This window comes from Amblyomma maculatum, chromosome 1 (genome assembly GCF_055883805.1).
Source record: "Amblyomma maculatum isolate TAMU_Amacu chromosome 1, ASM5588380v1, whole genome shotgun sequence".
Classification (NCBI taxonomy): domain Eukaryota; kingdom Metazoa; phylum Arthropoda; class Arachnida; order Ixodida; family Ixodidae; genus Amblyomma; species Amblyomma maculatum.
This window is the reverse complement of record NC_139344.1, coordinates 116,913,849-116,937,492: the sequence shown is the minus strand read 5'-3', so window position 1 is coordinate 116,937,492 and position 23,644 is coordinate 116,913,849. Positions and strand designations below refer to the sequence as shown.

General features: G+C 44.1%; 1 protein-coding gene across 1 annotated transcript in view; it reads right to left on the bottom strand.

Moving 5' to 3' along the window:
* Atf6 (bZIP_ATF6 domain-containing protein ATf6) overlaps positions 1-23,629 on the bottom strand; it is an 80,430-nt gene extending 56,801 nt beyond the window's left edge. Inside the window, 3 exon segments of the mRNA XM_084588856.1 lie at positions 1,243-1,383; positions 16,904-16,950; positions 23,344-23,629. Of these exon segments, the coding sequence (XP_084444982.1) occupies positions 1,243-1,383; positions 16,904-16,950; positions 23,344-23,452 (297 nt within the window). The 5' untranslated portion in view covers positions 23,453-23,629.
* Between the last annotated feature and the right edge of the window lie 15 nt (positions 23,630-23,644).

Below are 23,644 nucleotides of genomic sequence, written 5' to 3'. Positions count from 1 at the left end.
ATGGCGACAAATGGAAGCACTGCAGTACTGCTACCGTTTACTGCTACCCCGCGAGCGTCAGTACGCATGCGCAGATCACCCTGAGGACGACAGACATTTCTGTCAAATTTCGGCGGACTCCGCGTACAGGGACTGATCAGAGCGTGCTGTGCTGACGGGACGCAGTAGCAGTAGATGGCCGCGGTTCAGCGGCAGCGGTAAACTAAAGGTCTCTTCTTGAACAAGGCCAATGTCGCAGCATTTTTCCCGCCTCTCTCCATCCTACCTGGAGTATCTGGCTGGTGTCGGACCAACTGGCTGACCAGCGCTGTCTGGTGCTACATGTCCAGGAGATTTAGAGCATGCACTTAATCGTCAATCTATTAGGGAGGGTTTTCTCCCTCTCTTTTCTCCCTCCCATTGTGTGGAGCGGCCAAATGGACATTTTGCTTGGTTAACAACCCCAGCTTTTTTCATTATGAATCCCTCATCTCATTTCCTTTCAAATTGTCTTTTGGTAATTTTCAGCTTGGACTATTCAAGATTAATCCTGTGGTTGCATTACGGCAGCAATAAGCTATAACCAAATTGGCTGGTGATCTGGTCTGTACTGATTCATGCTTCATAACCACACATTCTTGGAAAATAGCAAACAAGAAGACAACAGCACTTCTGGCATGAACCTAGACCTTTTATTTCACTGATGGAGTGGTGGGTGCAACCACTGGCCAAATTGTTTTTTTTTTTTTAGCTGAATTACACAAGGCAGTGCACTGCAACCCCTCTGGCCTACCTTGGGCTAATAAGCGCAACTCAATCTCTTATCTGGGTCTAATCAATCTGTGCTCTCTTCTAATGTTGGGACCAGCTAGCCGGATGATGATGTGCTTGGTGCACAGGTCCACCTCAACATACACAGCCACATGCAGGCAATATCCCCACAGGCATCGTAACTCCACTCATAATGAATATTTCGCTAACCAGTTCACAAGACTTAACGAAGGCTTTAAAAAGTCAGCTTTCAAGCTACAAATGTAAAGAAAGAAATCTATTGTTATAGCACATTCTTAAAGAAAGAAAAACCATATGAAAAAAAAAAAAAACGTTTTAAGAAGTGCTTCTGCCCCAGATACAGTCTTTTCAACTAAGCTCCTGCAATAATAAAATTCTGGCAAAATAGCATGGGTTAATGCATCTCTGCAATATCAGGTGATCCATATTAAGCAGCATCAAACACATGCCCACAATAAGTAGCAAACTTACGTTATTAAGAAAAGTGTCGGGGTCCGGATAGCTATGTGTAGACTCCATTTCCATTCTGGTGCCAGTTGAGGAAAAACTAGATTCATCAATGCAGAAGGCTTTTTCAATGTTCTGTGAGCCATCCATATCAGCTTCTGAAGACTGGAATGATACAAGTAGTATGGATATGGTTATTGTAATAGAGTACATCAATAGCAGTGTTAAAATACTACACTATATTTTCACACCACTTTGTAAGTAACACTCTCTTACAAACATTACTTTTCTCGCAAAAAAATCACACACGTCGCAAAAGTGCACAAAAAGCACTTATGCATTGAGCGAGTGCTACAAAAAAGTGCTAAGGATACAGCTTCGCTACAGTGTGGAATGAAAATACACTCTTGTAACAACTGCAGTGTACTAACGATCCTCGAGCACTATAGCATGCTTAATTCTTTCGAAGTGACCGTGCCCTTTTCATAGCAGTTCAGTACATCTAAAGTCTGCAGTGACCACTGCACAGAATTCATCTGTGACAAAAAAAAATGAGTCCTCCGTTAAAGCTTTTCGTGTTACCTAAACGAAAAGCTAACCACCAGGAGAAATTATAAGCTCAAGAATTTTGATGCTTCTGGCTTGCTCAATATAATAAAACATCAAATATGTGACTTCGTTCACTGCTTAGTGGAGTGACACATGGCAGTGTGGACATGGACCGCTTTTGCTTTGTGCTTTCCCGGAAGTTCAAGGTCATTTTTGAACTATCACTGAACTGTCTCCTGTTGAATGGTTCCTGCATGGAGCATCGTAGCTCTTCTGCCTTACAGGCAATGTTATGGTGACAATAACACACCTCGTGTGCAAAGCCAGACAGCTGTGACGCTGATAGAACAGACACTGAAATAAAATAGAAATTTCTAAAAATATGGCTGGACTGGAGTCCAGCTATGACGAGATAATGAGATTCTACCTATAAGGTAATGTTTTAAAAATAAACTCATTTTTTTTTCTTTTATTATATACATTTTTTCTTTTTCAAACACAGTTGGCTCAGAAACAGCTGAAATGTGGTGGCACATAATTTTTTTCTCACATGTAAGTTGCATTGATGTAAAAGACAGACGAAAAATTTTGGGAAGAAATTTTTGCCACGAGTCGGGTACAGCTCAGCACTAAACAGTTTGCGAAGTCAGCCCTTCGGTTTATTAAGCTGGCCCATGCTGTGTGACAAAATTAAAGCAGTACTGCTGGTAGTCACCTAGCACATGCTTCTCGAATATCTAGTCACCCAATAAAGTAAATTCTCACTAACTGCTGAAACTAACGACCTGCTGGAGACTTGCGAAAACTAGTGCAGACCAAGAAGCTGGATTCTAGCTACAGTGTATAAAATGACAGCTTCACTGTGCATGCCTTTCCTTGGCCAGCACAGATATGAAATAAATTCCACAGTATACAGGGTCTGACCTGAAAGTAACGAGACTAGTCATGACTTTGCGTGCCTATCAGCGCAATTGAGAAGCCAGTTTTGGAGGAGGGGGGGAACCCTTCAAACTTCACAATATTGTTACGTGGAAGATTTACAGTCCAAAAGCTGTCTGCACAACTAACGTTGATGAGGGCACTAATTTCACAACAATGAGCGTCGTCGTCCTCTCGGAGTCTTTTTCACTTCTTCATCCTCATCACGAACAGCGAATACAGCTAAGTAACACTACCCCCCCGCGGGAAAAGCACAGTCCTAGTGTGGTCTATGTTAGCGAAATAGAATGTTGATAATAGGGCTTTAGACGGGTCACATGGACTATTTCGGAGGTTGGTGCTGTGGACGGAGACTTCAGAAACACAGATTCAACTTCGTAGGTGACACCGGTCACGGGGCGTGAAACACGGTAAGGGCCAGTGTAACGGGGCAAAAGTTTTTCACACAAGCCCACTCGACGGCACGGGAGCCACAGCAAAACGAGAGATCCAGGAATGCAGTGGACATCACGGTGGCGGCTGTCGTACCGGAACTTTTGGGAGTCTTGGGATGCAGAGAGCCTGGCATGAGCTATCCGGCGGGCATCATGAGCGCGGGCGACGGCATTACTGGAGCAAGTACTGGTAGCACCTGCCGCGGGTAGGGAGGTATCGAAGGGTAGTAACGGGTGTCGGCCAAATAATAAATAAAATGGGGAGTATCCAGCGGTAGAATGGACAGATGAATTGTAGGCGAATGTCACAAAAGGGAGATGAACGTCCCAATCTCGACGGTCGTCAGACACATACATGGCCAGCATGTCTGTGAGGGTACGGTTTAGACGTTCCGTGAGGCCGTTGGTCTGGGGGTGATAGGCGGTGGTGAATTTGTGGCGGACAGAGTACGAATGGAGAATTTCGTCAACCACTTGCGACAGGAAACAGCAGCCACGGTCAGTCAGTAGTTCACGAGGAGCAGCATGATGAAGAAGCATATTTTCTAGAAGGAAGTCAGCGACGTCTGTGGCGCAGCTGGTCGGGATGGCTCGGGTAATAGCGTACCTAGTAGCGTAATCGGTGGAGACGGCGATCCATTTGTTCCCCGAGGCGGAAACTGGAAAGGGGCCAAGGAGGTCAACGCCTATACGGGAAAATGGGTCAGTCAGTATAGGTATCGGCTGCATATGACCTGAAGGCAAAATTGCGGGCTTCTTCCGACGCTGACACAGTTCACATGCGGCAATGCACTGCTGGACAGAGCGGTAGAGCCCCGGCCAGTAGAAACGTCGGCGCAGGCTGTCGTATGTGCGAGAGACACCCAGGTGGCCAGACGTGGGAGCATCATGGAACTGTTCAAGGATAGTGGAACGCAGGTGTTGGGGAACGACAAGCAAAAGGTCTGTGCCATCTGGTCGCATATTACGTCGGTATAGGGTGTTCTCGTGGAGCACAAATAAGGCGAGAGATGGGTCAGGGCGGTCGGAGGTAAGACGGAGGATAATGGAATGCAGAGAAGGATCTAAGTGTTGTTCCTTGGCAATGTTAGCAAAGGCCGAGACAGACAAGACACATGCATCATCGTCAGAGTCTGCAGGACTAGGCGAGTCGACGGGATGACGTGACAAACAGTCTGCATCTTGGTGAAGTCGGACGGGCTTGTAGACGACGGAAAAGGTGTATTCTTGTAATCGTAGTGCCCAGCGCCCCAAACGGCCAGTAGGATCTTTGAGAGAAGAAAGCCAGCACAAGGCATGATGGTCTTTATGACAGTAAAAGGGCGGCCAAACAAATAAGGGCGGAATTTCGTAATAGCCCAGACAAGCGCCAGGCACTCTCGCTCTGTGATAGAATAATTTTGTTCGGGTGTTGAGAGGAGGCGGCTGGCATACGCAATCACCCTTGTATGGCCGTGGTGTCGCTGAGCAAGTATAGCTCTTATTCCATGGCCCCTTGCGTCGGTATGGAGTTCAGTATTGGCGGAAGGGTTGAAGTGGGCCAAGACTGGTGGAGTAGTTAGAGCAGCAATAAGCTCTGAGAAAGCTGCAACTTGTTCAGGCCCCCAATAGAATGAAACGTCTTTCTTGAGGAGTTGGGTGAGCAGACGAGCAAGGACTGCGAAGTTCAGGACGAATCGTCGGAAATAGGAACATAGGCCAATAAAGCTTCGGACATCGCTGGATGAACGCGGAGTGGGAAAATCTCTGACGGCACATATCTTGTCAGGGTCAGGCTGAACGCCGGAAGCATTAATCAAGTGACCAAGGACTTTGATTTCTCGATGGCCGAAACTGCATTTCTTTGAGTTGAGTTGAAGGCCGGCGCGGCGGAATAGCTCGAGAATGGTAGAAAGGCGAGAGAGGTGGCTGTCAAAAGTGGACAAGAAAACAATGACGTCGTCTAAGTAACAAAGACAAGTTGTCCACTTGAAGCCGCGCAGCAACGAGTCCATCATCCATTCGAAAGTTGCAGAGGCGTTACATAGGCCAAAAGGCATGACTTTAAATTGATAGAGGCCGTCAGGGGTGATGAACGCCAGTCTCTCTCGTCGACAGAAATCTGCCAGTAGCCGGAACGAAGGTCGATGGATGAAAAGTAGCTGGCTCCGTGCAAACTATCAAGCGCGTCGTCGATGCGAGGAGGATATACATCTTTTTTGGTTATCTTATTCAAATGACTGTAGTCAACGCAGAATCTCCAACTGTTATCCTTCTTCTTGACCAACACGACAGGAGATGCCCAGGGGCTACTGGAAGGCTCGATTATGTCGTTCGCTAACATCTTTTCGACCTCCGTTTGAATGACACGTCGCTCGGCAAGCGAAACATGATAGGGCCGCCTGTGAATAGGACTGGAGTCACCGGTGTCAATGCGGTGGGTGACAACTGTCGTTTGACCCAATAGGCGGGTACCGAAGTCAAAAAGGTCACTGTAGGTAAACAAAAGCTTGTGTAACTCAGCGGCGAATTCAGGTTGCAGATCAGCTGCAATCACGCTGTTAAGCAGATCAGGGCGCGATGTGGACGACGAGGAGTTGTTGGCAGGGACGGCAGTTGTATGATCTGTAGACAGAGCTGAAATGGCACAATCAGTCATCGGGGACAGCGCAGCTAATGAAATTCCCTCAGGCAGAACTTGAGTTGAAAAGCTGAAGTTAAGGACAGGGAGAGTGGTGCGGTTCTGGGAGATGTGCAAGTACTTTATGACCAGTTCAGCTGGTTTCAAACAAGCGAAGTGAGTGGATGGGCTTGAGCGCGTACCCATTCTGTAGCTCTGTCGAGGGAACTGAAGCGAACTTCAGAACAGCGATACACAATGAAGTTTGGAACTCACCTACTGGGGCACTCGTCCTGATCAAGGCGATGATGCGATGTTCTGACTGACTGTTAAAATGGCACAAAGCATTTACAGACGGCTGTGGCTGTTAAGCCGTCCAGCCCAGCAACGGTCCGGGCACCCGTCAGCGATGGCTACGGACGCCGGTAACGATAGTGCACGTGTTTTATTGAAACTCAATCTGCGTATAAGTGTCTGTATGATTGCAGAATAGTTTAAGATTCTACAGTCATGACAACACTTATACTAAGATCATTTTTCACTAAAACATGCACACAATCATTACCACCGCCCGTAGCCGTCATTGACGAGCGCCTGGGTTGTTGCTAGGCTGGATGTCTTCACCGTTGTCTGTAAATGCTTTGTGACATTAGAACAGCCTCAATCAGCCCATCGAATCATTGCCTTGATTGGGATGAGCACCCTGGTAAGTGACTTCTCCAGTTTATTGCAAAATTCCACTGTGTATTGTTATTCTGAAGTTCGCTTCAGTTTCCTTGACGCAGCTGCGAAACAGGTACACGCTCAAGCCCATCCACTTGCTTCGCCTGTTCAAACCCAGATGAACTCGCCACACCCCAAAATCTGTTTCCTAATCACGCTGATAAGCTCGCAATACCACAACTAATCTCATTACTTTCAGGACAGACCCTGTAAGTGCCCATTCTGAATATTCGACACCAGGCAGTGCTCTTGCTACTCACCACTGCCATAGCACATCAAAACTAGAGTAGCCAGAGAATAGTATCTGATGTGTCTTTGAAAAACAGTTATTTTAAAGCTAAAAAAACAAAACAAATGCTATCATTTGAGAAATTAACTATTCAAGTTTGTATGCTCTGCAACACTATTATTGCTTCTGAAGTCATGGGACTTGAGTCAGTAAGTAAACCGTGTTTCAGGCTAATTCAGACTAGTAATACTGCTGCAGTAATTCTTGTAAACTGTACTGGCTTTTTTTTCAACCTTTTGCTCATGTTATCCTGCAAATCAGATGTCCAGTAGAATTACAATAAGCAAAGAGAACAATGACAATGCCACAGAACTACTGCAGTCAGTTTTCTTCCTCAAAAAACACAGATATGCCCCAGAAATATGTCACATATGTCGGTCATATGTCCCATACAGGGCAATTTTTTTAGCTATTAAAAAACTTCTGTTTCACAAAATATGAGAGGTACAGTGGTTTTCAAAAATACACGGCCCACGGCTTCAGTACGCGGAGCGGCTGCCGGGCCGCATCGCGGCGCTGCTATCATTGCTCGGCGCTCGGCGCGAGGGTGCCATATGTGACGACAGCTTTCTCCCTCCCTCTCGCGCTGTGAAGTAACACGCCTTCTAAACACTATGTGCGGCGTTCGACCATTTGTTTCGCCGCTGCCGCTCGCTACGAAAGAGGGCGTCTGGACACTGGATGTTCGTAGGATGTTCGGGTCATTTGGAGGATTGTGTGGGCAGGTCCACACCATGTGGTGCAGGTCTGCCTTCTTCCCGCAATATATGCATTTGGGGCCTCCAGATGACACAAATACAGTGCCAACAATTGAGGGGTGGAAGGCTGCCCTATCCAGCTCTGGACTAGAGGCCCAATTATCCCGCGTGACACGGGCGCGGATAGCAGCGGCAGCCGCTGGAGTCCTGGACTAGGGACTCCCACCTACGCACCCCCCTCCCTTATCTCTACTCAATAAAGTTTTTCACTCACTCACTCACTGAAGGTGTTCGCATCGCCGGTCTCGGCGCTCACCACGTGGGCGATTGGCGTGCGTTTGCAAATACTGGTGCTCTACTACCTTGCTCCAACATACATTCATAGGCGGTCGTGCATCGAGACGCGAAAAACGAGTTCCGTGGCTCTCTCGCCGCGCCGTTATGTGGACCTATGTCCACGAAGCTTTGAGATGCCGCGCTCTGCAGTGGCGAGATCTTGCTTCTCAGTCCGCTTCTCTTGTGCAGTTGTGGCGAAACTCAGTATGACTTTTCTAGAAAAGATTTCTCTCCTCAATGCAAACTTTTCGAAAGAAGGAATAGCAAGTTTAATGGGAACAAGTGTTCCACCATTAGTATACTTGCACTGGACAAATCGGAGATCTTAAACATCTACTGGGAATTATCTCAGTGTGAATAAATTTGAACGTTATGCTACATTTAATGATATATCACTGGATAGCTTATGTCAAGTAGGATTACACTGTAATAACTGTGGGTACTAATGAGTTGTCACTGATTTGTAAATTGCGAATAAGTATTTTGCTACACCTTCAAGTCATAAATTGTTGGATAGTAATTGCGCTGGACTAGCTAATAGTACTTTTTAAATAATTATTGCCCTCTTTTTAATTGTAACTAAATATGCAATATGCATGGTTGGAAAACTTAATTAAAGTATTATGTCAGGTAAATAATGGGAGGCGTTAATTAATTATAACTAATTTGTTAATTGCGATTAAATATATATATATTACACTACAGCCTCAAGTTATATATCACTGGATAGCTTATGTCGAGTATTATTGCGCAAAAATAATAATATGGGTTAATCATTTATCGCTAATCTGTTATCGTCATAGACACAGTTCGCCACAATACACCAGATTTAGTCTAATTAAGAGCAAGATACTGTAATCTTTACTGATCTTTCTTGATAGTGGGGTACAATTATACACAACATAAGCTATTTAAAGATATATAACTCGAACATTTAGCATTGCACTCAATGTTTAATTGCAATTCACAATTTAGCGATAATTAAGTAACACCCATTATTCGTTCTGTGCAATAATACTCTGCATAAGCTATCTAATGATATACAAATTCAGGTTGTAGCGTAACATATATATTTATTTGGAATTAACAAATAAGCAATAATTAATTAACCCCTACTAGTACATCTGTGCAATGATACTCAACATGTGCTATCAAGTGATATATAAGCTTGAGTTGTAGTGTATTATATATTTAATCGCAATTAACAAACTAGTGATAAATAATTACTCATATTGTTAGTTCTGTGCAATAATACTCGACATAAGCTACCCAATGATACGTATTTTGAGGTTTTAGTGTAACATGTTTATTCGCAATTACCAAATTAGCACTAAATAATTAACGCCTATTATTAGTTCTGTGCAATAATACTCGATATAAGCTATTTAATGATAGCTAACTTGAGGTAGTAGTGCAACATATATATTTAATTGCCATTAACAAATTAGCAATAATAGTTTAGCACCTACCAATCATTATTTGCTATAATACTTCATACAAGATTTCCAACCATGCATGACTTCATTAACAAAAGAGCGATGATTAACTGAAAAGTACAATTAGCTAATCCAGCGCAATTATGCTCTGCATAGCTATCGAACAATTTATGACTTGAAGGTATAGCGAAATATTTAATCGCAAATTACAAAGTAGTGACAACTCATTAATACCCACAATTAGTACAGTGTTATCATACTTGACAGGCTATCCAGTGATATATCATTAAATGTAGCATAATGTTCAAATTTATTCTCACTGACATAATTCACAGTAGACTTTTATGGTCTCCGATTTGCCAAGTGCAACTGTACCAGACAAAATGGCCAATGTTAGAACATTTGTTCGCTATAAACTTGATATTTCTTCTTTCGAAGAATTTGCATTGAGGAGAGCCTACTTTTCTAAAAAAGTCATACTTAGTTTCGCCACAACTGCACAAGAGAAGCGGACTAAGTAGCAAGGTCTCGCCACTGCAAAGCGCGGCATCTGAACGCTCCGTGAACATAGGTCCGATAACAGCGCGGCGAAAGAGAGGCACGACACTCGTTTTTCGCGTCTCGAGGCACGTACGGCGATGAAGGTATGTTGGAGGAAGGTAGCAGGCCGCCAGTATTTGCAAACGCGCGCCGAGGCCGGTGATGCAAATATCCAGAGTCCAGGCACCCTCTTTCGTAGCGAGTGGCAGCGGCGAAACCATAGAGGAATAAAGGCGAAACGGACGAACGCCGCACATACAGTACCGAAGGCGTGTTACTTTACAGTGCGAGAGGGAGGGAGAAAGCTGTCGTCACATATGGCACCCTCGCACCGAGCGCCGGGCAGAGATAGCAGCGCCGCGGTGCGGCCCGGCAGCCACTCCGCAGACTGAAGCCGTGGGCCGTGTATTTTTGAAAACCACTGTACATGTCTATGCAAGTCGGTTTTACAGTAAGGTGGAAATTATCCAGATGGTAGATCTTAATTATAAAAAGATTAAGATTAATTAACTTTATGCATTTTTTTTTAATTTCAAAGGTCAATATTACAATGAGATAGAAGGCTATCAGCGACAAAAGTGGGATCCTTTTTTTATGCTTTCTTAATTGGAAGTTTTGGTTTGAATTACAGAAGGTCAAAAATGCGCATTTTAAATCTCAGAGCTGGCTCTCAGGCAATTAACTATTATAAAATGGCACCTAATGCAAGTCTTAAGTCTCAAATACAGACCTTTTGCGTGTTTGGCAATGCTAGAGAAGTTAACGCAGTCTTAGCAAATACCATCTTTAGCAACAACATCATATAATTATGCAAAGTGGGAAAGCCAACAGCTTTCAAATAGACACTTTTGGCATTAGGTATTGCAATCAACACTGCCAATTAATAAGGTTTAAAGACAGGATTAGGGCTCATCTTTGATGTTGATGGCCTCCAAGTTTACAATACAATATTTTATATTCCATACTGTTTTTGCCGTACGGGTACTGCGGCCGCATTCCGTCCCGCGGCGTTTTTGCCGAACAGGTGCTGCATTAAATCCATAGCGTTTCAAAAAATTCAGCACTGGAGGTGAGCTTTTTTTTTTTTTTTAAATATTCGACAGTCAAAGGGTTAAAATGAAAATGTTGGTCAGTCAGCTCTATCACATACTTGATGACCACCTTGCTGGGAAACCCACCTGCTCTGACCATACCAATGTATATCTCTCATAGTTCTCAAAACACCAAGTTCGTAAACGGTTAAAAAATCACCCTGTGTGCAACAATCTGGTCACTGTTTGCAAAAAGAATTTTCATAAATGAGCCACAGTGATAGGCTTAGCCGAAAGCAAGAAAACATACTACAGATCTACAAAAATGTATTAATGTGATGCCAAAAATGAGCTGCAGGGTCACTAAACCGTGGGCAAACCTGGGTAAGCCAAAGGCTAATTTCTTTACACTAGTGCCATAGCAACTCACATTCACACAAACATGTAAAATGTGCATGAACTGTAAAGAATAGAAGGAAGCTGATGCTTATCTCAAGCAAAGAATTGCTTGGTGGCACATGATATAAATTTGAAATACTTGAATTTGTCAGTCACTATTTAAGAAAAAAATATCTGCCTTTTCCATACAGTCACTCAGCGCATGTGCACACCTCTCCTCCTCTAGTTCCAGTGGTAGAGAACAAAATGCAAGCTTCTGCACAAGCAGTCCATGTTAGCAAGAGAAGCAAGCAGCAAATGGAGGCAGCTGCCAAGCACAAACTTGCCACTGTGCGGGCACAGCAAGTTGGTGCCTTTATAGAACTGGAACATGCTGACGTAGCCCATGTGCGATAGTTTTCAACCAGTTTTAGTAAAAGCATTTTTACTCTCGCCCCAGAAGGCACCAGATTTCACGAAAAAAGTAAATTGTAAAGTTGTATGTACTGTCCAAAAGCCAAGTTATGGAAGGCATCCATCTTTTCAGAGAAGATACACCTTAAAGCAATCACGATCTAACACAGATTATGAAGATCTTCTCAAATTACAAGTTGGAGACCTGCCTTCATTCATGCAAAGAAGAAAGTAACCAGCAAAAATTTAGCAATCTGCAGATTAGAATTATGTTAACATGATTAGAATTCATGTTAAAGTTCTGTCAACACTAAGTAGAGTCATGCATGTGGTAGCAGTTAATTATGGAAGTGGCAGAAGCACAGTTTCTGTGTTTCTGCCACACACACACACACACACACACACACACACACACACACACACACACACACACACACACACACACACACACACACACACACACACACACACACACACACACACACACACACACACACACACACACACACACACACACACACACACACACACACACACACACACACACACACACACACACACACACACACACACACACACACACACACACACACACACACACACACACACACACACACACACACACACACACACACACACACACACACACACACACACACACACACACACACACACACACACACACACACACACACACACACACACACACACACACACACACACACACACACACACACACACACACACACACACACACACACACACACACACACACACACACACACACACACACACACACACACACACACACACACACACACACACACACAATGTTCATTCAGTGCCTGCAACTGAAGCTAATCGAGGACACACTTTATATTCTTTGCTAGACTCAATTTTGTGTCTGTACTCCAGTCTACTGTCAAAGATAAGTAAAAGGAAATATCTTCACCTGTCATCGTGGAAATAAGTATGCAACTGCTAGGCGATTAAGGAACTCATATAAATTGGCAGAAGATGGCAGCTACAAACTGTATATTAAAATTTGTTACTCTGTCAGAATTTAGTTGGGATCAACGAGGTTATAACAAAACTGCTAGAGTGGAGGCCGTCTCTACCGGCGCACGCGCGGAAGTGAAGCCTGGTCCAGCGGGCAGCGGCCATCTTGCCATAGGCGAGAAAGGGTATCTAGCGCATTCGTATAGGCTCTTTTCGCGCTATTTTCGAATCAGGAGAGGATTTATGAATGACTCTTGAAGGAGATGGATACAGGTGTGGCTTGTACTTTTTACTACTTTGTACTACTAGTACATTTTGTACTTGTACTTTTTTGTGGTACTTTTTATGAAAATATTGCCGCGAAACCTTCAAAACTGTATTTGTTGTTTTTTAACAACCGCCAGCATACAGGCTTATCACTCTGATTCTGGATCGCGTATCAGTTCCGTAATTTTGTTTGTTAATGCTCGATGTCGCGAGTCACACCTTTATCAGTTTCGTTGTAGCGCAAGATGCACCGAGATCTATCTCGAAGATTCCGGCCACTTGTGTGTCTTTCCACAATGTTCCAGCCCGTACTGGTAGCTGTTTGCGACGTTATCTAGATTGTTCTGTGCAGCCTTTAAATTGAGCGTTGAGGAGTGTGACGAGCATTCTTTGTTCAACGATCGACGAGCACGTTTGTTGCTATCGCCGCCGCCGCGTTGCTTAGTTTTTTTGCGGGCGCAAGTCAGCCCAACAGTTTCTTCAGTGCAATCATCGACCCTTCATTTGTGTCGTCGACTTCGTCACCACTACGTGACAATATGCAGGAGTTTTTCGCGGTTTTTCAACGCAATGTTTTGCACAGAGGGGCAATACGCGCACACAGCGCTGTATTTACTTCAGAGTCTATCCATTGTTTTTAGCCTAAGCCAACAAGCCTTTAACTATTTTGCGAAAATGTAGTTTATTTCAGCTTTTCACAAATTTCAGCTCTGCTAGTGAGCGTCACCTTCAGTTGTGTGAATAATGAATACAGTTGAACTCTTTTACAAGGGACATACACTGGGGAACAGTTTTTGTCTGTTATATGAGAGGTCCCTTATAAACAGGGTACAGTGTTTACATTTTCTAACCAGACCTTATTTCGGCACAGGCATCCTAAGGCTAAAATACGCAAAAAGGTGTACATCATCGCAAAAGCGTTATTGTAGCTTTCATTTACATATTGCATTTGCTTGTTGGACCACCACACTGACAACACCTTGCAACTTTCTCACATTTATTTACTGCTGAAATAGTTGTAAATCTTGGTCCGCTTCATGGCTGCACTGATGCTGTTCAACACAGCCTTTCCCAGCTTGAAAATCAGGCCGAGAGCCTCATGGCTGATGTGCCAAAGCTGTATATGTTGACAAACTATGCTTGCAGCAATTGCAAAGTGTGATTGTGATGTGACATGGCTCCGCAACTAGCGATTCGCAACTAAGCTATGTGTCTGGTAACACTGCAAGAATTCAAATTAAGAAAAGTCCCGCAAAATCGTAACAGTAACCAGCTTACCACCAAGGTGCTAGAAGCGGGCAAAACTATAAAACATCACCAGCAGAAATTTATGCTTGTTCGACAAAGGGTAACAGCGGCTGTGAGTAACAAGTCTGTGTCGCTACTCAGACGAAAAATAAATGAAAAGCAAACGAGGAGTTTCCGAGTGGAGTTTAAACTGGTTGAATAGCAAGCAGCAATTTATTTGTCCTCGCCAGAGCAAAACCACTTCTGTTTTTGTCATTTTTTTGGTTTTGGCTTGGCTATATCTCGCTTTCTAGTCACAATTACTTTTTTTGTCAGCGGCACCAGTTGAGCACTTTCTTTGCATTTACCAGATAGATGTGTCGCTCGTACTGAAATGCAACATAATAAACAATTTTCGCTATATTCTTCAGACTAGTGGACACAACACCTGCAGTAATTCATAATAGGATGTTCCACTGATTGGAGAGCTCAACGTGCACTCCCAATATGCTCACTCAGATGCTCACATATGCAGTCGCACGTGTGCCCTTCATGGCAAGACTAAAGAGCTTCTCTGCACTGCATTCCTGCTGCAAGGACTTCCTTTAGTCAATTCATAACTGACTGACTGACCTGCTCTTTGATAGCTGAAGTTATAATAATGACGACAGCATAGGTGTGTCTATCTTCTTTTGTTTACACTGTAGCTGCTACTGAACCTGGCGATGAATGGTGCCGCATCTAATGTTAAAATGTCTGTTACAAGAAGAACTGAGTACTAAAATTCATTTTAGCGTAGTTACAGTTGGAATATAATCCCTCAACCTTTCTTTGATCCATGTGTATATTCATATGCAATGCATAACGCCATCATTCTTGCAAATAAGCATCCATGAGCGTAAAATCAAGCGAACGAACCTACCGCACCAAGCGAAATCAGCGCATTTCCTGCCTATGGCAAGATGGCGGCATGCGGCTTCAGCTCCCGGGCGCCTCCTCCACTCCAGCAATTCTATTATAACCTCCTTTGTTGGGATAGCTGATACTGGCTTCTTATATTTATGACCACTAGCAAATTAAAAACTGGAGACACGACACAGACAGGATAAATAATAGTCCCACTGTCTAGTGTTGGGTTTACTTCTGTATGTCACGTCCATGTCAGTTCTCTAGTATATATGCGAACCAAAAGGTTCATCAATTTGAATGGTAGTCTGATAATGCTGCTTGCAGTTAATATACAAAACATCATAAATATTTCATCCAATAACCACATAAAAGCTAAAGTATCATTCAATAGCATAGCTGCAGCGCTACTGCGGCTCCTGTAAACGCTCCATTCAAAACCAACCACCCTACTAGCAGGCAAAAAAAAAAAAGAATTAGAGAAGCTCAATGCTGCTGAACTGAATGTGGAGCAAAAGCTTTGGCTGTGGACAACCGAGCGTAACACTGAATTCAACCAGCATTTCATTGAACGCATCAAAGTTCACCAGCGCTCTATGTAGAACCTACTTTCATTCCCTGAGCACGCGATGCCGGCAGACACTTTCTCGCTCCACTCTGTCAGCTTTGCGCGGCGGCACGCGAATCTGCTGGGATGCCGCTACCCTCCTCCTCGTCTTTGTGGCGAACACCATGTACCCTATGAGTCCCTAGGTAACCAACGAGATAACTGGCAATAGCAAGTGGTTGGAGCAACAGTTGGCACTGTGGCGGAGGAGACTGCAAATCCACCGCTGTGGCGGCAGCGTGAATCCCATTAGAGGTCATTTGCAAGCCTGACTGGTCATTCAGCTCTGCATGCGAGAAGTGAAGCTTCGCTCCAAAAGTGTGACAGTACGCCACATGCTCCGCCGCGGTGGCTCAGTAGAGGCTCGACTACTGAATCTGAATACTCTGGTTCGAACCTGACCACTGGCGGATGTGTTTCAATGGAGGTGGAAAATAGAGGCGTCCGCGTGCTGTGCAATGTCAGCCAGGTAGTCGAAATTACTCTGCAGCCCTCTACTATGCCACTTCTTTCTGGTTTCATTCCAATCTTCCTCCCTTACAGCGCGGTTCAAGAGCCCATGTAGAAAGTGACAGATACTGCGCCTTTATTTCCTATAAATCATTCTGTTAGAAGTCATTTCCAAGTGCAGAAGTGAAGGTCAAATGAGGCTTGGAATGGCCTCTAAAAAAATATTTTGCAGGACCGAAGAGCACAGTATCTCACTTTCTCAGTAGACATTTGAACCAAACCATAGAGGTCATTTCCATGCTTGATTTAGCCTTCAGCACTGCATGCAAGAAGTGGAAAATGACCTGTAACGGAAAGATTTATAGGAATGAAAGGTGCAGTGCCTGTCACTTTCTCTGTAGGCACTTAAACACCATGTAGAGGTTATTTTCAAGTCTCACCTGACCTTCAAATACAGTTTATAGGAAGGCAGGTACAGTATCTTTCTTTTTAGTGGACACCTGAACTGCACCATAGAGGTCATTTCTTAGTGCCTTCAGCTCTGCATGCAAGAAGTGGAGCTTCACTTCAAAAAGATTTTCCACACATAACTGCCAGTGCAATCAGATGAAGCCAAAGCTGAAAGCTAGATGTATAACTGCCTTAAAGTAACAAAATATTTCCATAACTACTGATGACTCATGCAAATATTTGTAGTGATTTCTTTACAGAAATATCCCAAATTTATGCTTTGCCTCAAATTTGAAACTTTACCATTTTCATGTTTCACTGAACTATGCAGGTCATGAAATTTCTTTGCTGCTAAGTCATAATTCCCAACCTCCAGACTTAAAGTTATCAAAAAATAAATTACATATACTTACATGGAGGATGTGATCGTAAATGTCGTCATCATTTGTGTCCTTGAAGACTGCAATTAAAAAGTAAATAAGAACAGTGCTGCCTTCATCACTGTAGCATAGCTTTGTGACACTGCTTCAAACAACAAAAAAGCACATAAAATGCATTCATACCAGTAAATATGTAAACAAAGAAACATAAAAGCTTCATTAGCAGAGAAGGAAGCTATTTTTTTTATTTTCTAACAGTATCCTCTTCTAAGGATCAGTAATAGTGCATATCTATTACATGAAAGAAAAGTGAAAGAGGCATTCAAGCATCTGACAATGGAACACATTACAGGCAAAGGCTCTGCGTACAGCTGGTGAAGAATTTAAGCCATCTAATCAACTTCATAAAGATTTGGTTTGGTTTGTGGGGTTTAACGTCCCAAAGCGACTCAGACTATGAGAGACGCCGTAGTGGAGGACTCCGGAAATTTAAACCACCTGCGGTTCTTTAACGTGCACTGACATCGCACAGCACACGGGCGCCTTGCTTTTCAGCTCCATCGAAAAGCGGCCGCTGAGGCCGGGATTCGATCCCACGTCCTTGGGAACAGTAGTCGAGCGCCGTAACCACTGCGCCACCCTCAAAGAGCAAATCCAGTGACTACACAATGCGCTTAGACGATAATGCTTCACTGCACTGCTGCAGAGTATGGTGGACGTGCAGCATTACTCTTGCACTGTTTATCTAGCATTGCACCTAATTTCTGCCCAATGGATGTGCTATGCTGTCATGATAATGTATTCACTGCACAGGAAAGTTGTGTTTATACAACAGGCAGTCCATGAAAACCACTCATCATTGTAATGCCAGGTATCTAGTTATCAAATTCCTCCAGCACCCAATTACCATAAAATTCTGTTGCCATCTGAGCAAGGATAACTGAATTCCAGCAATGCCTGTCACAGACTAGCTGAATTTACAATACAAGTGCTGTTGGGCCATTCTGCAAACAAATTTGTGATTACAAGGTGCTGCCTGCCTGGTGCATGTATATGCTCAAAACACTAAAAGGCAAGCAGACAGCCAGTAAATGGCCCTCACATATGGATTTTATCCCTCTCTTCATAAATTTTAACAAAAATGTTCATTCAACAGCAATTGTTAGTAATATACAACTGCTGTCTCGCTAACTTTTTGAGTGCTTTAGTTGTGCAGTTTGGTTTCTGGAGCATAAAAGAGTATAGACATCAGATTCAAAGTTTGGTTGAGGTTTTCTATTTGTAAATGACACACAAGATATTACTGAATGTGAATCACTGCCTGGCATTTGCCTATACCCATTAAATAATTCATAAGTGAAATTTTTTCTCATCTATTTTGGTTTCAATAACTATTAGATCACATGGGAGATGAAAAACTACGATATGATCACTGCTTCTTTACTAATTGCAAAGCAGACTGAATTTAGGATTGTAATAAATTAATAAAGTGGAGGAGCCAATATAGCGCAGTTTTCTTGCCCCTCATATGACCTATACTCAATTTCGACGCGATAGTCATTGCTTGGCCACTGAAACTCAAAACTGAAACCGATGAGAAAGTAGAATATATTGTAAATCCTTTGGTCATTGCAAAATAGCATGTGCTTCATCCCTTCAGCCCCAAGGCAAACCACGCCAGATCCGCCGCATTCCTTCGTCAGTTAGGCTGGCATCACTGCACGACAACCAGTGTATCGAACATCACCTACTTCGCATGACAGCAGTGTCGTGTTGAAACCAAGCATGCCAGACCGTAAACCTTTCCCTTTTCAAGCAGACACTATGTTCCCGCGTCACGTGGTTCCACAGCATTAGCGCTGCCAGAAGGTACCCAAGCACACTTAGCCAATAACCCAGCTCCATGCGCGGCTTTCATGGCAGTATCATTAAGAGACACACCCACTGAGGGGCACAAAGCGCAGTTCGATATACCGAATGTTCCGCTGAAAAGGATTCGGATAAATGCAAACACTGCTTATACTTTTTCAAGGGATTTCTAAGCAAATATTCAGACAGTTTGATGATGATAACTTACGCATCTTTACAACGAGTAAGGCATTTGACCAAAAATTCGGCTTCTACTCTACCACTCTTAAGGAACCCAGGCAATGAGGGACGCCTTATAAGGAGGGCTTGGGATAATTTTGACCACCTGGGGAGTGCACCAGCTCGTTCGGTCACACCAAGGCCCTCTGCATGGCATATAGAGCATATGTCATGAAGGGTCAGTACCAAGCATGTGCAAAGGTCACATAGTGAATACATTGTGATGTGCATGACTTACTAATGTGTGCTTGAGATGTGTACTGATGTTACAGTAATAACAGTTTTAAAACTGAAATGATTTAAACAAAGAAGTTTTTTTAATTCGCACAATGAAACGGTGGTGCTAAAGGTGCTTTGCGTCTACTCTTAGGGTGACCATGAAAAGCTGATTAAAAAAACTATAAAACACCCAAGAGCAATAGGTTCCGCATCAATTGTCACCACAAAACAAATATTTAAGCTACCTTTATTAGCCCTGAAGACATGGGCGATCGAAAATGATGCTCATCCTCTCCCCCCTCAATTCAGCCCATGGAGCAAGAAACCTTTAGGAGTGGAAACTACACTGTTTGCGGCGACCAGAAAAGGTCACAAGCCCACAGCGCCACTATCATGCTGGCAGTGCCTGTCGGCGTGGAAAGAAATTACCGCTGTTTTAGTTGCCAAAGCAACCAGTATAGTTTTCTTTTTTTTGTCACTGCGACTTCTACAACGCGCCGCATGCCGCCGCCACTGCATACGGCCGCTTCATGCTCCGTGCTACAATTGTGACCTTATCTGGTCGCCCACGCCGACGGGAGTTTCACCTCCTAAATGGCTTCTTGCTCCGTGATTCAGCCCACGCTGGCGCAGAAGCTGGGATCAAACCCGGCGCACAGCTGGGATCAAACCAGAGTCGCCCTGCTCAGCAGTTCAGTACTCTAACCACTCAGCCCCCACAACAGGATGTGTATGATTTACGACGTTCTAGAAAGAACTGCCAATGAGAACACTGTTCTGTTTACAAAAGTTTACTGCAAGAGCTGGCAAAGCTTCTGAAAAAAAAAAAAAAAGAGAGAGAGAGAGAGAGAGAGAGAGGGGTTAAACGCTGCTGAACCGAATGTGGAGTGAAAGCTTTGGCTGTAGGCGGGATCGTTGCATCGAACACAACCAGCGTTCTTTTGGACGCATCAAAGTTCACCGGCGCTGCTCAAAGAAGGCGCTTAAAAAAAAGACACCCAGCGCCGCCTGGTTTGAAAATGAGCAAGCGTATAGTAGGACGGAGCACGCCGCTCATCGTGCCATGGCTGCGCCCATCGCCGGATTGCGAGCTTTTGATTTCGTGCATAATGCTTTTATTGCAGATGTAATATTCTGAAGAACTGAGTTTCGTTTTTTACTGACAAGGCGCAACCTGACCTCTTTAGCTGCCTGCAATCTTGGCTGCGATTCGCGCCGCGGCTACATTATCGAAGCTATAACATCGCTACGAGCAGGTTTGAAATGATTCTTGTGATTTCAGTCTTTTTTTGTTTTTTTTGCTATGGGGCACTTGCAAAAGTGGAGCGTCCCTGCACTATGAAATAAGTGTGCACTTTCCAGCAATTATAAGTCACCTGCATTGAGCATAACTAGAAAAGGGTAAATATATCACAGTAAAATGAAACGACCTCTCTGCTATATTAACATTCGGTAGGATTTGGGAATACTGCGCTCGTTAAGCGCACTGAACGTGTGCAGTACTCACTTACTGCCCTTTCGAGGAGCAGTAATGATTCAACAGCTTCATTGTGAGAAAATTTGTTGACCAAAAAAGTGCCTCATGTGTGGCAAAACATAATGCACTGTTATTTAAGGCGATGCTGTTGAACGCATCTGTAGAGAAACAAAGGCCTGCAGTCGTGTTTCGACACTTTCCTGTTTACGACAGCGAATGCCTAGCAACTGATGGGTTTACGTGTACATTATTCTTCGAAGCGAATAACAGAGATTCACTGTGAAGCGTGGATCTAAAATGCTCACACTGCTAGGACTGTAAATAGTTAAGTGGTCACAACTGTTCCATTGATAAACGTTTGGCAAAAATTATCGGTGCCCTACAATGTGAGAGCGTGGGGGAGAGTTGCCATGCCTTAAATCTCCTTAGTCTAAACCCGCGCTATCTTAAGAGCCAAGAATGGACTGCATCGAAGGATGGGGTTAGTATCGGTGATGGTTAATAAAAAAAGATCATTGCGAACTTCAAAGAGCAAAGTTGCTCTTGCTCTTTGAAACGAAGAGGCGCCCGTGTGCTGTGCGATGTCAGCGCACGTTAAAGATCCCCAGGTGGTCGAAATTATTCCGTAGCCCTCCACTACGGCTCCTCTTTCTCTCCCACCTTCCTCCCTTCCCTTACGGCGCGGTTGAGGTGTCCACAGAAAACAAGTGAGACAGTTACCGCGCCTTTCCCTTCCTATAAATCAATCAATCAATCACTGCTTTCAAATGCGTTCCTCCTCCACTGGAACAAACCGGCACATAAACGCCGGGCATCGCATCCACGCGTCGGGTGTCGAATGACTCGCGCCAAACAAAACCTGTTCTCAGACAAATTGGAAACTTCGCGCGACACAACGCGAAACCATGCATGATAAGCGAAGCAAAAACAGAGAAACGGAGGAACGCGCAAAACCTCGAGCAGGCGTTCGAAAATCGAACAGATAGCAGATACCGGGGCAGGCAAAAATCTTTTCCTTCCTTTATTATTATTTTATTTTATTCAATAAAACCACTTACTACTACTACCTTGCAACATTTAAGCAAGCACGTCAAAATAAGTGCTTTGAAATGCATCGCTTCTTTAATAGAACTAACCGGCACATATATCCAACGGGCATATATATATATATATATATAGCATATGCGACTAGTTTCGACTGACTCTCCGGACAAAAACTGCTCTCGAATTGGAAACTGCTCTTCTTGCGCAAGCACCAAAATCGTCACATTAGCAGTCAATAAATACAACGTGAAACCAAGGCACGCGAAGCAAGGGCAGAAAAAAAAAGGAGAAACGCGCAAAACCTTAAACGTTCAAAAATCGACGTAGAATCCGCTGCTGCACAACGACTGATTACATCTGAGAATGATCTGTACCGAACGGTTGCAGAATTACGATATACGTACGCAACACATATAATGCATATTTAAGCAAGCACGCCTAAATAATTGTGCTTTCAAATGCATTCCTCCTTCAGCGGAACAAACCCGCGCGCATAAACTATGCGTCGATCGAGTGACTCGACAAACAAAACGCGTTTTGAGACTAACTGGAAACTGCTCTTCGCGAAAGCAGCAAAATCATCACATCCGCTGTCACTGAACACAACTTGAAACCAGAATTATCGAAGCAAAGGCCAAAAAAAAAACAAAAAAAAAACAGTGAGAAACGCGCCAAACTGCAAGCAGACTTAGCTACTTCCCGACAGAAACTCCCACCAAAAACAAAAACTCCCGCCTTCATGATACACGAAAGTCGTTCAGATTATTGCGAAAAAAAAAAAATGCAGTTTTAACTTGTGAAAGTGACAAAAGGACAAAAAAAAAATTGCGACGTGGAATCCGCTGCTGCACAATGACTGCTTTGATCGCACGTGAGCGCGAGCTGTAGCAAACGGCAGCAGAATTCGCTTCGAGTCGCTCGACGCGTTTCAACTTCGTGACTGCGACCTTCGAAGAAATGCCAGTAAGCGTACAAGATTTCGTACAACGTAAGCATTGCGGCGTCTTAATTGTTGACGACTGGGGAAAGAGAGCCCAGGAAAGAACAGTAGCGCAATGAAAATGCGCCTGGTAGCATTGGAGTTATTCTCGCCTTTTGCTGCGACAGATTTTTTGCTGTACTTTCTGAAATCAGAACAAGAGCCACGAAACGAACGACAGCTGCAGGCTCAATGCAAGCAAGTTCAGTGCCAACCAAACACACACGTCGAGCGGCCTTCGGAAATAAAACGAAAAGGAAGCAAATGTAGCTCCTCGCGAGCAAGGCGCGACAAGAGTTCGAATTCCTTCGTTGCAGAGATCTATCGACAGCAGAAAAAGACGGCGAAAAGATAAAACGAAAGAGAAACATCAGAGGAGATCCCTGCCGGCCAGCCGGTTCGCGGAGTGCATCTTTTTATCGCTCAGGCCTGCGCCACTGAACCGGCGAAACTGAAAATACAGCCGCAAGCAAGGAGTGTGTCTCTTAGCAACGTGGTAACTGTGACGGCGTGACCGGCGACACGCCGGCATAAGCGGTCGATTCTGAACAGAATTCAAAAAGAGTGATGGTAAAACATACACTCTATAAATTTGTATACCTGGGAGCGGCGTCCATAGCAGTCAAAACGGAAACCTGGAGGAAATGGACAGTGGGTGTGACTTACTGTAATTGTAGTCTTCCTGAGAAAATGTGTTGTCCGCGATGAAACTTCGATCAATTTCCCGCTTGAGTTCCAAAGCGCTTCCGGCTAAGGCTAAGAGGTCGACGTCCATTGTTCAATTCTATCTTAAATGCTCAGTAAATCCAGTGAAGAACGCAACATTCTATTGACGACTACCGTTGAGCAAGCGGCCGAGCGACAAGCAGCAGGAACATGGACGACGCTGCTAGAGTAGAGTCGTAGAGTGGCCAAGGTGCAGCCAAGCGCAGCCGTGTACGCGGCCGGTCGTGGGCTAGCGCCGCCG